General features: G+C 39.8%; 1 protein-coding gene across 2 annotated transcripts in view; it reads left to right on the top strand.

The window, feature by feature from the left end:
• Positions 1-631: 631 nt before the first annotated feature.
• Positions 632-13,660, top strand: part of nfic (nuclear factor I/C) — a 28,655-nt gene continuing 15,626 nt past the window's right edge. Inside the window, exons 1-3 of one of the 2 annotated variants that reach the window (XM_005734254.1) lie at positions 632-882; positions 12,524-12,694; positions 13,109-13,285. In XM_005734254.1, the coding sequence (XP_005734311.1) occupies positions 802-882; positions 12,524-12,694; positions 13,109-13,285 (429 nt within the window). In that variant the 5' untranslated portion in view covers positions 632-801. Of the gene's footprint in view, positions 883-3,520; positions 3,782-12,523; positions 12,695-13,108; positions 13,286-13,660 lie in introns of those variants that run through there. The other variant, XM_005734255.1, reaches the window with a different exon arrangement.

Genomic DNA, 13,660 nt, shown 5'->3' with positions numbered 1-13,660 from the left:
TGTACCAAAAGATTCCGATTTTTTTTTTTTTTTTTTGCGTTTTTTAGTACCAGCAATAGATTGACTGAATCCATAGAGGTCAAAACATAAGATACCATGCCACAGACACGAGAGCCTTGTCTGATCACAGTTAAATCTTCACAAGCTTACATTGTTACCACTGTTTATGTAGTTTAATTGGAACTGTCGAACAGCAGGAACAGCAGATGGATTCATTAATTGTTCAGCTTTTAATTTAATAATAAAATCACAGCTCTGGTCTCAAAACACTGCATTTCACTTTATGGAGTGTGTCCCAAGGAAAAAACAAAGACAAATGAAGCTCAAACCTTGGCAGAAAGTGAATATTTAGACTTTATAAAGCAAAGGATTTCTGACTACTGTAGATGAAGGCTCACCCTTAATTCTCTCTAAGGACTGAATCTGCTCATCTACGATCTTAGAAAAAGGGTGAAGAGACATGAAGACAAAGCAGTCAAACAAAGTGAGAAAGGAAAAAGTGAAAAAAAAAACTAAAGGAAGGAATAAAACGTTTCACAGTATCAGGAAGAAGAGCTAATATGAGGAAGACAGAAGCGAGGAGAACGCTGAACAGAAGACAGGTGGAAGGTTAATGTAACACTGGTCTGTTCTGCCGCAGCCTTCCAGGCGGTGTGTGTGTATGTGTGCGTGCGCGCGCGTGTGTGTGTGGTGGGGGGGTTATTGCCGTGGAGCCCGAAGCTTGACGCGGGACGTTTCTGGTCTCGAGCACCGCGGTTATACTCCAGCTGGCACGCGCACAATGGTAGACATGAATATGGAATGGTAACGAACGACAGCGCGAGATGGGCAGGCACTGATATCAGCTTTAACTTTCCCCGGTGGCGGCTCAGCTTCGACATGGTAGGACAAAACCTGTTCCGGTACAACAATGTAGCAGTGTGTCCCTTCCCACTGGTGTGCTGTTTCGTGTTTTCCGAAAAAGACGCAATGCGAGGAGTTGACTGAGTAACGCAGGCTACGCAGCTGAAAGTGGAGCAGAAAGCGGTGCGATAGTTCCGTCCTAATGTCAGCAAGCCTGCGTCTGTATTTCTCATTTTTTATTTTAGTTTGTTTCAGCATTTGAACACGGTCCGATCCCTGGCGTTTTCCTGGAGAGATTCTGCCCGCTAAATCACATTCAAAATATGGCAAAATAAATTGTCCTGCGCATGACAACAAATATACACGCAGTCAAAACATAAGTGGGAACAAGGTTGAACTGTCAGGGCCCATCCTTAAATTCGGCACACATATGATACACGTTAAAGCCCACCCTTCAATAAAATCTTAACTTTGCCTGTCGGGTTGCCCTTTTATCCAGCTGACGTTTTCCATCAAACGCTGAGTGCAAGGCGGAAGCCAGCAGCAATTACGATTATGAAAGTGGAAATTTCGTTGCCGTAAAGCTCTTTCTGAGTATTTTATGCGCACCGAATTTGCCAAAAATGTATTTAGACACGAAATGATTTCATGTTACACAGGGAATGTTAGTTAGGCCAGCGATAAAACAAAAACTATTTTAACTGTTGTAATTTTGAATGAAGTTTTGAACGTGGCGTATTAGCGTTACACAAGCTTCTTCCCACAGGCTATGGGTTCCGGGCCCTGACTTCGACCGATTAAGCGGAAAATATGCCCTGCTGTGTGCGTATCAGGTGTGGAGTAGGGGGTGAAAGTTGTTGAGCTAGGGGCTTTGTTGAAGCGCGTGCAGCAGCAGGCCCTCCGCCACCGCTCCACTCGTCACGCGGGACGGTGGAAGGCCAAGTTGAAGTTCAGCTCAAGCCTCCTCCTCCGCCTCCTCCTCTCGGCTGTGGATGTGTGGATGTTTCTGGGCATTTGTGTTAGTCAGCAGAAAATGGCCGCAGTTAGAGCCAGCGGGCTGAGTTAGAATGACAGGCCGATAGAGGGCCTCCTGCCCCGGCTTACAGCCCAGTCAGAGAGCTGCCTGAAAGAGGGAGAAAAAATACAGTTAGTGGAGGCAGTCCTCCTGAACCACATCAGTTGGAAACACTCAAAGAGTCATGTTCAACTTGCAAAGTGAGCAAACATCCGAGAATCCGGTCAAGAGTAGAAAAGAGTCAGATGCTGCCCCTCATCAGTCCCTCTAAATGCGGTACATGACCCAGAGGAATGTCTGCCTGAGGAAAAGCTTTAGCCTATTCAACCGACTGAGATGGCATGCCCCTGCTCACACAGTACACGACTCTTGTGTCTTGGGACTTTATGTGAAGGTATTCACATCTTGTAAATCCAGTGTTGAAAACGACTACTGTAAACTGTGTACCACACGAATAAAACCAGTCCTTATGAGCTAACTATATTTAAATATCAAAAGTAAGTATTCTGAGTAGAAAAGGAAGTACATGCGTGTTATACAAATATATCATGAAAGTACAAATGTATGATTATAGGTTATAAGTGGAACTTATTGTTGGTTGAATGTGTATATAAAACATTTGTAAATACCCTGACTTATAATTATGACTATCAATACAATTCAATATAAAGTACTTAGTAATTGCAGGAAATATGGGATACAGTTTAATTGTAGGCACAACAATGCTATCACATGCCATTCTCTTGCATGCCAGCTCTGCCACCATTATTGTGTCTCATTGTGGAAAAATGGACAATAACATTGTAATGTGCTTTGTTTAACCACTAAGGTTAAAAGGTGCTATGTGCAGACCAGTGCAACATTTAAAGCCGAATGGAACAGAAATAGGTTTATCTACCCTGAGAGTACTCAGTCTTGCTGCCACAGTTTGGAAAGTTTGGTCAACAGTCACCTTAGAGGGTCGAGTGAAGCCAAACAAACTTATTCTGAGTAATCACTTTTACTGTGATGAAATGTTTCCAAGTGTCCACAGGACAGGATGACTCACATGGTTTGAGAAGCAGGAAAATACTGTGAAACACATGCTGTGCCTGTTGATGATATTGCTGAACACCTATTAAGGTGATGGGGTACGTTGCAGAAGGTTCTGGGTGCACGTGGTTGGATTACTAACACATTAATAGGACACTTATCGGTGTTGGTGTCTCTAATTGACCATTTGCCTGTATATCGCGGAACCATTGTGCCGATTTGTGGATGAGATATCCAATTATAATATAAACCTTGGTCAGGTTTTTAATGCTTCCCATTTCACTAGAATGCAGTCGGTCAGGACTTTGAACACATAGTTTGAATCCATGATTTTTAAGACTGCAGGACGGAGGTGCAGCTGTTATTGAGATAAAGTGCTGTGCGCGTTATAGGGCAGCTGGGCAGTGAGAGCGCAGCTGCAGCTTTAAGCTCATAGTTTGGGATGGGCTGAATTCATAACGTCATTTCAGCGCTCTGTCTTTTATTCTTCGCCCCCTCATCTCCTTCCCTCTCTAAATGACACAACTCCCATGTTCCGTTAAACCTCTGGCCATATTTTCCGAACAACTTTCTTTTTTTCCCCCGGGGGGCCTTTTTTCCGGGGCCGAAACTTTTCTGGCGTGTGATCGTTTCTGGAGTTGACACAGCAGTCGTTCGCTCTCATATGTGGATTCTTTGGAAAAGCCCATTTTAACAGCCCAGGAAATGCAGCGTTTTCTCCCGCCCAGAGGGATCGCTGCTTAACTGAATCCCGACATGGAAGAACATACAGATATCTCCAAAAACAAATAAGTACGCTATGAGGATTTAAATGTTTATGTTAACGCACAGCCTGCTGTGATTCAGCTCCATCTCGTCAAAATGATGTTTTCGTCCCTCTCGCTGTCTCAGGTAAAACTACACCACAGTTGTTACACTTCAGCTGTTAAAGGAAAGCTTTCCCACTTTGAAAGGAAGCTTTAGTCTAGACAGCCTTTGTTGATTTGACAGTCCTGGTTATATGTGCCCTAACTGTTTGGTGACTGACATCTTCAATCAAACAGTGTCGCAATATAAATTCGTGTTTGATCAAAAGCAGGCACATATGCGAAGGCTGAAACAAATCCTGCAGACTGCAGCAAACCTGCTGATCAGGGGCTGGAATTAACATGGAGTTTGTAGCTGGAATGCATTGAAGTTACTGGTTAACAGACTTCAGTTTCTCTACAGTAACTTTTTGAGATTTGTCTGCCTACATGTACTTGTGTGTGCATCTGCAAGTGTGTATCTGTGCTCAAGTGTTTTCCCAGTATCTGTGGACGAGAGTAGTTTACATATCAGTGGTGTCATTTCTGGAAAAAAACCCTTTTTAACAACAAAGTTAAAAAAAATTGTATTTTAATTGCTGCTTCCTGATTCTTAGTGTTTTCCATATTTTTCACATTTGCATCTTCCAGATTATCAAAGATAACTTGAGTAAATACACAATGCATTTTTTAAACAAGGATTTCATTTATTAAGCAAACAGAGTTATCCTAATCTATCTGGGTTTGTGTGAAAGACAAATTGTGTCCTAAATCTAATAACTGGTTGTGGCACCTTTTGAAGCAATGAGTGCGAAGGTTTTTCAGTATGAACGTCCTGTTTAAACTCCCAAAGCATCGTAATCAGGTTTGATTCTGGACTTTGACTAGACAACTTCAAAACCTTCATTTTTTTCATCTTTTTTGAGCTGTTCACAGGTGGGCTTGTTGATGTGTTTTGGATTATTCTCCTGCTGCAAAACCCAAACACAGTCGAAACCTACACCATGTCTGACCACGGTATGATGTTGTTTTTATGAAATGCCGTGTTAGTTTTATGGCAGATGTAATAGGAATCAAACTTTCCCTGAAGTTCAGCATTTGTCCCATCAGTCCACAGAATATTTACCCAAAGGTCTTGGAGATCAGCAGGATGTTTTTTGTGTTTTTTTTCCATGTTTAATCTTTAGAAATGGCTTTGCAACTCTTTCTAGACTATTAGATGTCAATGACTTTGTTTCCCATCTGTTTGTTTAGATTGTGCCATGATGTGTTGGTGTTTGAGCTCTTTTAGCCTACTACACTTTTTCAGAAAGGTTCTATTTAAGTGACTTATTGATTCAGCAGGTCTGGAAGAATCAGCCCTGAGTGTGGTTAGTGAAATTGAACTTAGCTTTCTGAAAAAAATAAAATAAAATTAAAAGATTAATCACAGATAACCTCAGTTAAGGTCAGGTTTCGTGATAAGAATAGTAAGTAACAAAGAGACTTGACAAAAATGGCATGGAAGAGTTTCAAGGGGAAATCCACTGCTGACCAAAAAGAGCACAAAGACTCATCTCACATTTGACAAAAACCTTGATGATCCCCAAGACCTTTGGAAAACTATTTGGCATAAAACTAACAGCCTTTCATAAAAAGAACCTCATATCAGCACAAGCCTGTTGGTATGGTGATGGTAGTATTATGGCCTTTGGTTGCTTTGCTGCTTGCTGCAGTTGATGAAACCGCAAATTCTGCTCTCTACCAGAAATCCATGAAGGAGAATGTCTGGCCAGTAGTTCACTTCAGGCTAGTTCACTTCTGAATGCTGCCACAACCACTTACTAGGTTTAGGGGGCAATTACTTTTTTGTATAGCACAGGTTTGGATAACTTTTTTGTTTAATAAATGAAAATTTTTATTTACTCAGGTTATCTTTGTCTAATATTCAAATTTGTTTGATGATGTGAAATATGTGACTGTGATAAATATGCAAAAACAAAAGGAATCAGGAAGGATTGTGATACTTTTTTACATAGCATCTTTCTAGTTTTACTGACCAGTCAATGCACTCTACAAACGCAGGAGGTTTTTCTAACTCTTCAAAAATGCTATATTTCCATAAAGCTGCACTGTCTAATGCTGCCTGCTATGTGTGGAAATCAGACAGAGATTCAGTTTTATTTTATTTACATAGCACTAAAAACAGTGCTATGTACTAAAGGTACTTAGTATTGCCAGGCAAAGATCCTACAAAAGTAAAGAGAAAACACCAACAGTAACACAACCCCCTATGAACAAGCACTTAGTGAAAGTGGGAAGAAAAATCTCCCTTTTAAGAGTAAGAAACTACTGCCAGAACCCTGCTCAGGGAAGAGCAGCCAACTGCCATGGCCGGTTGGAAGGGGAAGAAGACAGGACAAAAGATACAGTGTGGAAGAGATCCAGAGATTAATAATAACTAATGATTAAATACAAAGTGGCTTAAAAACGAATAGTGCGTGTCAAAAGAAGAAGAAACACTCAGTGCATCATGGCAACACACCCAGTATCCCTAACTATATGCTTTAACAAAAAGGAAAGTTTTAAGCCTAATCTTACAAGTAGAGAGGTTATCTGAGGGTCCTCGAAGCTGAAGGCTCTGCCTCCCATTCTACTTTTAAATACTCTAGGAACCACAAGTAAGCCTGCAGTCCGAGAGTGAAGTGCTCTCATGGGGTGATATGGCACTGTGACGTCTTTAAGATGAGATACAATCTAATTATTCAAGACCTTGTATATGAGGAGAATGATTTCAAATTTAATTTCAGGTTTAACAGTAAAACTATGGAACAATGCAACTATTGGAGAAATATGAAGAAATACACAACTTTTTCAGCCTTATAATAACAAATTCCAATAATCCAGCCTCGGTAAGCATGTTTTTCAGTTTTATAGATAGTTTCAAGAATTTCTGAGATGACAGGAAGGTAGGAGATTAGCCTAGAGTTTGCCAAGGCAGCTGGGTTAAGTGATGGATTAAGTTTTTATAATTTTTTTAACTCATAATATGAATTCATTTTTATTTCTTGCAAACAGCCAACATTAAGTTAAATTATTACAATACATCATAAGCTGTTCAGTAGGGCTTACAACAAAATCATTTAGAAAACTGCAAATTCGTCATTCTAGGTTGTAGACAGCATAGTAGTGATGTCATCAATCATGGTACACATAAAATGGAAATTGTTAATTAAGCTCAGAGTATCCAACCCTGAAGGTAAAACATCCAAGGAAACTAACCCCATTTTTGTTTAGTCAACTAACTGCATCCAACTAACACAGTACATTTACATAAGAACATCATACCAACAGTCAAAGATGGTGGTGGTAGTGTGTCGGCCTGGGGTTGCTTTGCTTCTTCACGACTTAAACGACTTGCTGTACTTGATGAAACCGTAAATTCTGCTCTCTACAAGGAAATCTTGAAGGAACAGCCATTAGTTCAGGCCCTGATCGTCAAGCACAATTATGCAGCAGAACAATGATCCAAAACACACACACCAGCAAGTTCACTTCTAAGTTGCTCAAAAAGCAAAATGAAATGGAGTGAAAATAAAGTGGCCTAGTCAAAGTCCAGGCTTAAATCAGATTGAGATGGTATTAGCCTAAGCGGGCCTTTCGTACTGGAAAACCGTCTAATGTGCCTGAATTAAAACACTTGACCCACTCGTCTTTGCAGAAGAAGAGTGGGTCAAATTCTTCCATAGTGATGTGGAAGAGTTATTGCGAGTAATTGCAATGCTTATTTGCAGTTTTTGTTATCCAGGGTGACATAGCTAGTTATTAGGTTTAGTGGGTAATTATTATTTTTTTGCATGGGGCCATGTAGGTTTACATAACTTTTGTTTTGTTTGTCAATTCAATAATAATTTTAAAACTGCCTTTCAAATTTAATATCCATCACATCAGAAACTCTGACTTCACCATCAAGGTCCAGAAACTTACACTGGATCTGGATGAAACCATAGTGTCCTTTGATGTGGTCTCACTCTTTACTTGCATACCTACAACTGAGGCAGTGGAAACTGTCAGGAAATGACTACAGCAAGACAGCTCCTTAGAAAACAGAACCGGCTTTACCCCCAAACAAATGTGCAAACTGTTAGATCTCGGCCTTACCACAGCATATTTTAAATACAACAAGGGTTTATACAGACAAAAACATGGATGTGTCATGGGCTTCCCACTGTCATCCATTGTAGTCAACCTTCACATGGAGGAAGTAGAAAGTAAAGCTCTTGGTTCTTTCAAAAGGACAGCACCAAGCCACTGCCCAAGAAGTTGAATCCTTCACTGCTCGCATCAACTCAGTGGATAAAAACATAAAGTTCACCAGGGAAGAGACAAAGGTCATAGTTTGCCATTTCTGGACTGTGCTGTGCGCAGAAGGGAAAGAAAAGAACACACATGTAAAGAAAGCTCTTAAAACATTTGGTTTTCCTAAATGGACTTTCATCAAATCAGCAAAGATGAACTGGAAAGAAGGTCACACACCAACTAGGGAGAATCAGAAGGACAAACAGAACAACATGGTCATCCCTTATGTAGCAGGTTTATCAGAGAAACTCAGGAGAATTTTCTACAAGCATGACCTCCTAAGCTACTTCATACAAAAACTGGTTCATCCTGAGGACGAAACTGCAGTACAGTGAGGAGAAACCAAACAGCCACTCCATACACGCATGGCAAAACATAGAAGAGCCACCTTGGCAGGACAAGACTGAGCTTTACACCTGCATCTAAAGGTTAAAGGTCACTTATTCGAGGATGCCAATGTCAGTCGGTTTGAAAGAGGAGTGAAAGAAGCCATCTCTGTCCACTGTGAACGACCATCCTTGAACAGAGGAGGTGGCTAAGGACACAAACTGTCTGCCACCTACAATCCAGTTTTGAGATCCCTTCTCAGGCGCCACTCACATCTCACAAGTTCTCACAATGGTTTCACCTGAAACCTCTGCTAATAATAACCCACACCCTTTTTGACACCTTGACTCATGTGATGAGGGACATGATCAATAGTTGGTCTAATGACCCTCTTAAGGGAAACTCCCACTAGGTTTTAAATACCTGTGACTCGGCACCATTTGGTTTTAGAACTGAAGAAGCTTCTTAGATGGGAGGTGAAACATCTTCAAGAAACTTAAAGTCCAGTCGCCATTCTTTCCAAACTCCTTAGATTACCATGACCTGGATGATTGAGAACTTACATGGACATGGAATAATGTAACTTTTGTCAAATTAATGTGAGCTTGAATGTGTCCAAAATCCCATGGACCTAACAATAAATTAGAATTTAATAATAGCAATAACTTTGCAACTTTGTGTTGTCTTTGAGCAAACTGGATTAACTACAGCAAACCATTTGGCTCGCTAGAAGACCATGTGAACCAACTGTGGTAGGAATGTAGGAAAGCCTTGGTATCAAGGTATCACTGAGAACTTTCACAGACATGATACCTTGGTATCAAGTCACTTTGCTATACAAAAAAGGCACAAAAAAAAAGGATAAAATGATTTATACAAACTACAGTCAAGGTGAAATGTAGACTCAGTTATAAAAGTGCAAAAATATCTGCCTTATAGGCAAAGCAGGAGGCAGACAACAAAGACATTTTCTCTAAGTACTGAAGTAAATCAATTAAATCACAACACAGCTCTTTGTGAGCGCACAAAATCCTCAACATATTCCCTTTTTAAAAAAAATGTTTTGATTGGTGTCATGCTTTGAAATTAGCCGCACCAGATTAAATGACCTCTTTTTAGTTTCAAAGAGACATGCTGGTACTGTGCAAACTGTGCACATTAGGGTCAACTGCTTAGTGTTCTCCTCAGTCATGCTGGTTACTACGATTGGTGCAGAAGGACTAAACTACTGTGAATTAGACAATTAAACTGAGCTTGCACTGCAGTAACTTATTGGCAGTGGTGGTGTTTAAGTCTTTTATGATCAAATTGTAGGAATTAATGTATCAGCAGAATTCAGCTGGGTGGACGCAGTGACCTTGCTGCCAGCCCTGGACCCCCAAGATCTGACCATATTGTTGATGCTGTATAGTTATAAAGGCCTAATACTCACTGAGTACTTGGTTGAGACGTTGCTGGCAAAGACACCAGTACGAAGTTTCTTGTAATTGGTCACCAGGTTTACAGACATCCTAGGAGGGATTTTAACTGACTCCACTTTATAGAATCTCTCTAAATCTTTCAGGTTTCTTGGCTGCTGCTTGGAAATTTGAAACTTTAGCTTCCTCCACAGATTTTCTATAGGACTGAGGTGTAGAGACAGGCTATGCCTGGCCGAGGTATGACTTTAGTGTGCTTCATCTTTAGCCTTTTGTGTGTTTTTGGTCATTGTCAAGACTGGTCCATGACCCATCTTAACTGTTCTGGCTGAGGGAAGAAGGTTCTCGTCCGAAAATCTATAGTACATGGTCCTGTTCAAAGGTCTCTCCCGCTGGTCTTCTCGTACTCTTAGCACAAAAATGGTTAGTGTTCCTCGGGTCATGCTTAGCATTTCTCTTCCTCTAAAAGTGGTGGGTCACGTTAAGGTCAGAAAGTTCGATTTTGGTTTTATCTGACTGCAGGGCTTTCTTCCATGCCTGATGGTCATCCTCACCCATGAGGCCAGATCTTCCATGAAACTCCAAATTGAGTGATTTGATATTTTTTCAATTTTCAAAGAATTGCACCAGCAGCTGTCATCTTTTCACCACGTTTCTTGTAGCTCATTCCAGCCTTGTGCACATCAACAGTTTTCTTCCTGATGTCCTTTGACAGCCCTTGTCTTGCTCATAGTGGTGGATCGTTTGGAATGGAAGAAATTGATTCTGTGGACACGTGTGCTTTATTCACATAATGAGTTGAAACTAGGACTGTCTGTTATTGATACAAGGTCTTGAATAATCAGGCCTTATCTTATCTTAAAAACCTTATAGTACCGTATCACCCCTTTAGAGCACTTCTCTCATAGACTGAAGGCTTACTTGTTCCTAGAGTATTTAAAAGTAGAATGGGAGGCAGAGCCTTCAGCTTTCAGGCACCTCTTCTTTGGAGCCAGCTCCCAGTTTGGATTTGGGAGACAGACACTATCTCTACTTTTAAGATCAGGCTTCAAACTTTCCTTTTTGCTAAATGATATAGTTCAGGTGACTCTTGAGTCCTCCCGTAGTTATGCTGCAATAGATGTAGGCTGCTGAGGGCTTCCATGAATAATTGAGTTTTTCTTCTTCAGTCACCTTTTTTTCACTCACTGTGTGTTCATACACCTCTCTGCATTTAATTATTAGTTATTAGTAATATCTGGCTCTCTTTCATCGCATGTTTTTGTCCTGTCTTCATCTGCTCACTGTCAGATCCCTGAGGCTGTTTCTGCTGAAGGTTTCTTCCTGTTTAAAGGGAGTTTTTCTTTCCCACAAAGAGCTTGTTGGGGGTTTTCTCTCTTTTTCTTGTATTATTGTAGGGTCGTTATCTTACAATATAAAGCACTTTGAGGCAAGTATTGTTGTTATTTGTAAGTAAAATTTAATTGACCGCATGTGGCACACAGATAATCTTTGTCTGGCTAGGTTGTAAGGGGAAAAAAAGCTTTTTTCACTCAATGATCTGAAACTCAATTTATAATTTTTATTTAACCTCCACATATGTGGACATTTGGGTTATTTAGACCAAAATACTCAATTTAGCTCTACAAGGGCCTGGTATCCACTTACGAGGACATTATACTGCTACTGTTCTATCGAAATTTTAAATGAATATCCTCATATGTGGCTCTCATTTCTCTTAGAAACAAAAATCCGGTAAAAAAAATAAATCTGGTAATTCTTTGTTTTTACATTCATCGGGCCCCAGTCAGCCCAAATATCAAAGAGAAATTTGGAATGAATGGCCACTTTTACCATTGTGTGCCTTCCAAGAGTTACATGGTTACCCCTACAAGTCTGTATTAGTTTAGAGTGAATCGCTTTGAAATGTGTAGATATGGAAAACATTGTTTTTCTAAGTATTTAAATTGAAGTGGAGCTATTATGCTTTTTCCTAAATTGCCATAAATACACTGTTACAATGACACATGGTGTCCCATTATTTTTATTCATTTTTATTTTTGTTAATTATTTTTATTCTGATTACATTCAAAACAGTGGAGCTGTTTCACACAAGTCTCATGCATGCTCTTTTTTGACCCTGTTTTTCCACTGTATCAAGATTTGGAACAGCTACATTGTTCCTGAAAACATCTATTTTTTTACCTTTAAAAAAACATAATTACTGCTCTCTGATACATTGAAAAGAAAGCACTAAGGCTATTAAAGACGAATCAGACCTATAGGCTTGGTCATCTGGTACTGGTACTGACATGACTTGGAGAGTGCAGTCTTCTACTGTGAAGTGTGCTGCTTGTGCTCTGGGATATTGCTGTAGGCTGACTGTTGCAATGTACCCAAATGCTACATTCTGTTAATGTGAAAGAGGATCTCTAAACATTTTTTTTATATGTCTGCACGTTTTATATGTCTGCATCTGATACACTTAATTTCTCAGAAAACCATATTCCTTATTTTTTCATATAAAATTAGATTATATTTCATAGAGACTGTTAGTATGTGCGTCTTATCCAGATGTGTAAAATGTCAGTGTTCTGTCTTGCTGCTGATGCACAAGTCAAATCTAAACAATGTAGGCAAAATATTCAAGAAGCAGATTCATTGTTAAGGGTTTCGTTACCAGTATATCGTTAGTATCCAAAGCTACATGTCCTACTCTTTGTGTTTGAGTTTTAGTGGTTTAGTTACTGATTGCTGAGTCTGTTCTGTGTGTCTCTATCATCCAGGATGAGTTCCATCCGTTCATTGAGGCTCTGCTACCCCAGGTTCGTGCCTTTGCCTACACGTGGTTTAACCTCCAGGCCAGGAAAAGGAAGTACTTCAAAAAACATGAGAAGAGGATGACTAAAGAAGAAGAGAGAGCTGTCAAAGATGAACTACTTGGGGAGAAGGCAGAGGTGGTATAAGTATATTGGATAACTGAAATAAGCACTACTTTTTTTATTTTAAAAAGTTTTTTTTAAACTTTTTAAATTCTAATAATTTTAATTCCAAATCACACAACAGTTGCCTCAAGGTGCTTTATATTGTAAGGTAAAGACCCTGCAATAACACAAAGAAAACAGAAAACAAAAATCACAACAATCAGACGACCCCCTATGAGCAAGCACTTACTGGTGACAGTGGGGAGTTTGGGGAGTTTTTAGGACACCCTGATAATAATGAATTACAGTAGTCTGATTTTTATATTTAGCAATCAATGTTTTATATCATACCCATATTATATTGCATCTTCCCCAATTCCACTAAGAATATGCTAGAACAAAGCTGACTTATTCAGTTAGAGTTTCTGTTTCTTATTCTGTTCCTAGGTGAAACAGAAGTGGGCCAGTCGTCTTTTGGCTAAGCTAAGAAAGGATATTAGACCTGAATGCAGGGAAGACTTTGTCCTATCAATCACCGGGAAGAAAGCTGCATGTTGTGTCTTATCAAACCCTGACCAGAAAGGCAAAATGAGACGCATAGACTGTCTCCGACAAGCTGACAAGGTAAATTAAAAAGTTGGTTTGTATTTTCTTTTGGCTGGAGAGATAGAAATGCAGATAGTTTTTCTAACCCCAGACTAAAATTGCTGTCAAAGATGTGACATATCAAGCAGTTTTTAATTAATTAAACTAACTCAGTCTAACTCAGACTAGCAGTGACATCAACTTTGCCGTCGAAGGTAAGTTTATTTACCTACTGTTTGTACTTGTAGCCGGCTTGTTTCTGCCTGAACTGCACAATCGCTGCTGTGAGTGGGTTTAACAGCTGATTTTCCTTGTCTTATGAATGCTGTTTTCCATGACTTTCTCATTAAAAAGGTTTTTGTGACAATGCAAGGTTGTATCAGGTTTTTGTTTTTCATGATTTTACATCAAACA

This window comes from Pundamilia nyererei, unplaced genomic scaffold (genome assembly GCF_000239375.1).
Source record: "Pundamilia nyererei isolate P.nyererei 1_Seehausen unplaced genomic scaffold, PunNye1.0 scaffold00057, whole genome shotgun sequence".
NCBI classification, from domain to species: domain Eukaryota; kingdom Metazoa; phylum Chordata; class Actinopteri; order Cichliformes; family Cichlidae; genus Pundamilia; species Pundamilia nyererei.
The sequence above is the reverse complement of the archived record's forward strand: the minus strand, read 5'-3'. Positions and strand labels throughout refer to the sequence as shown.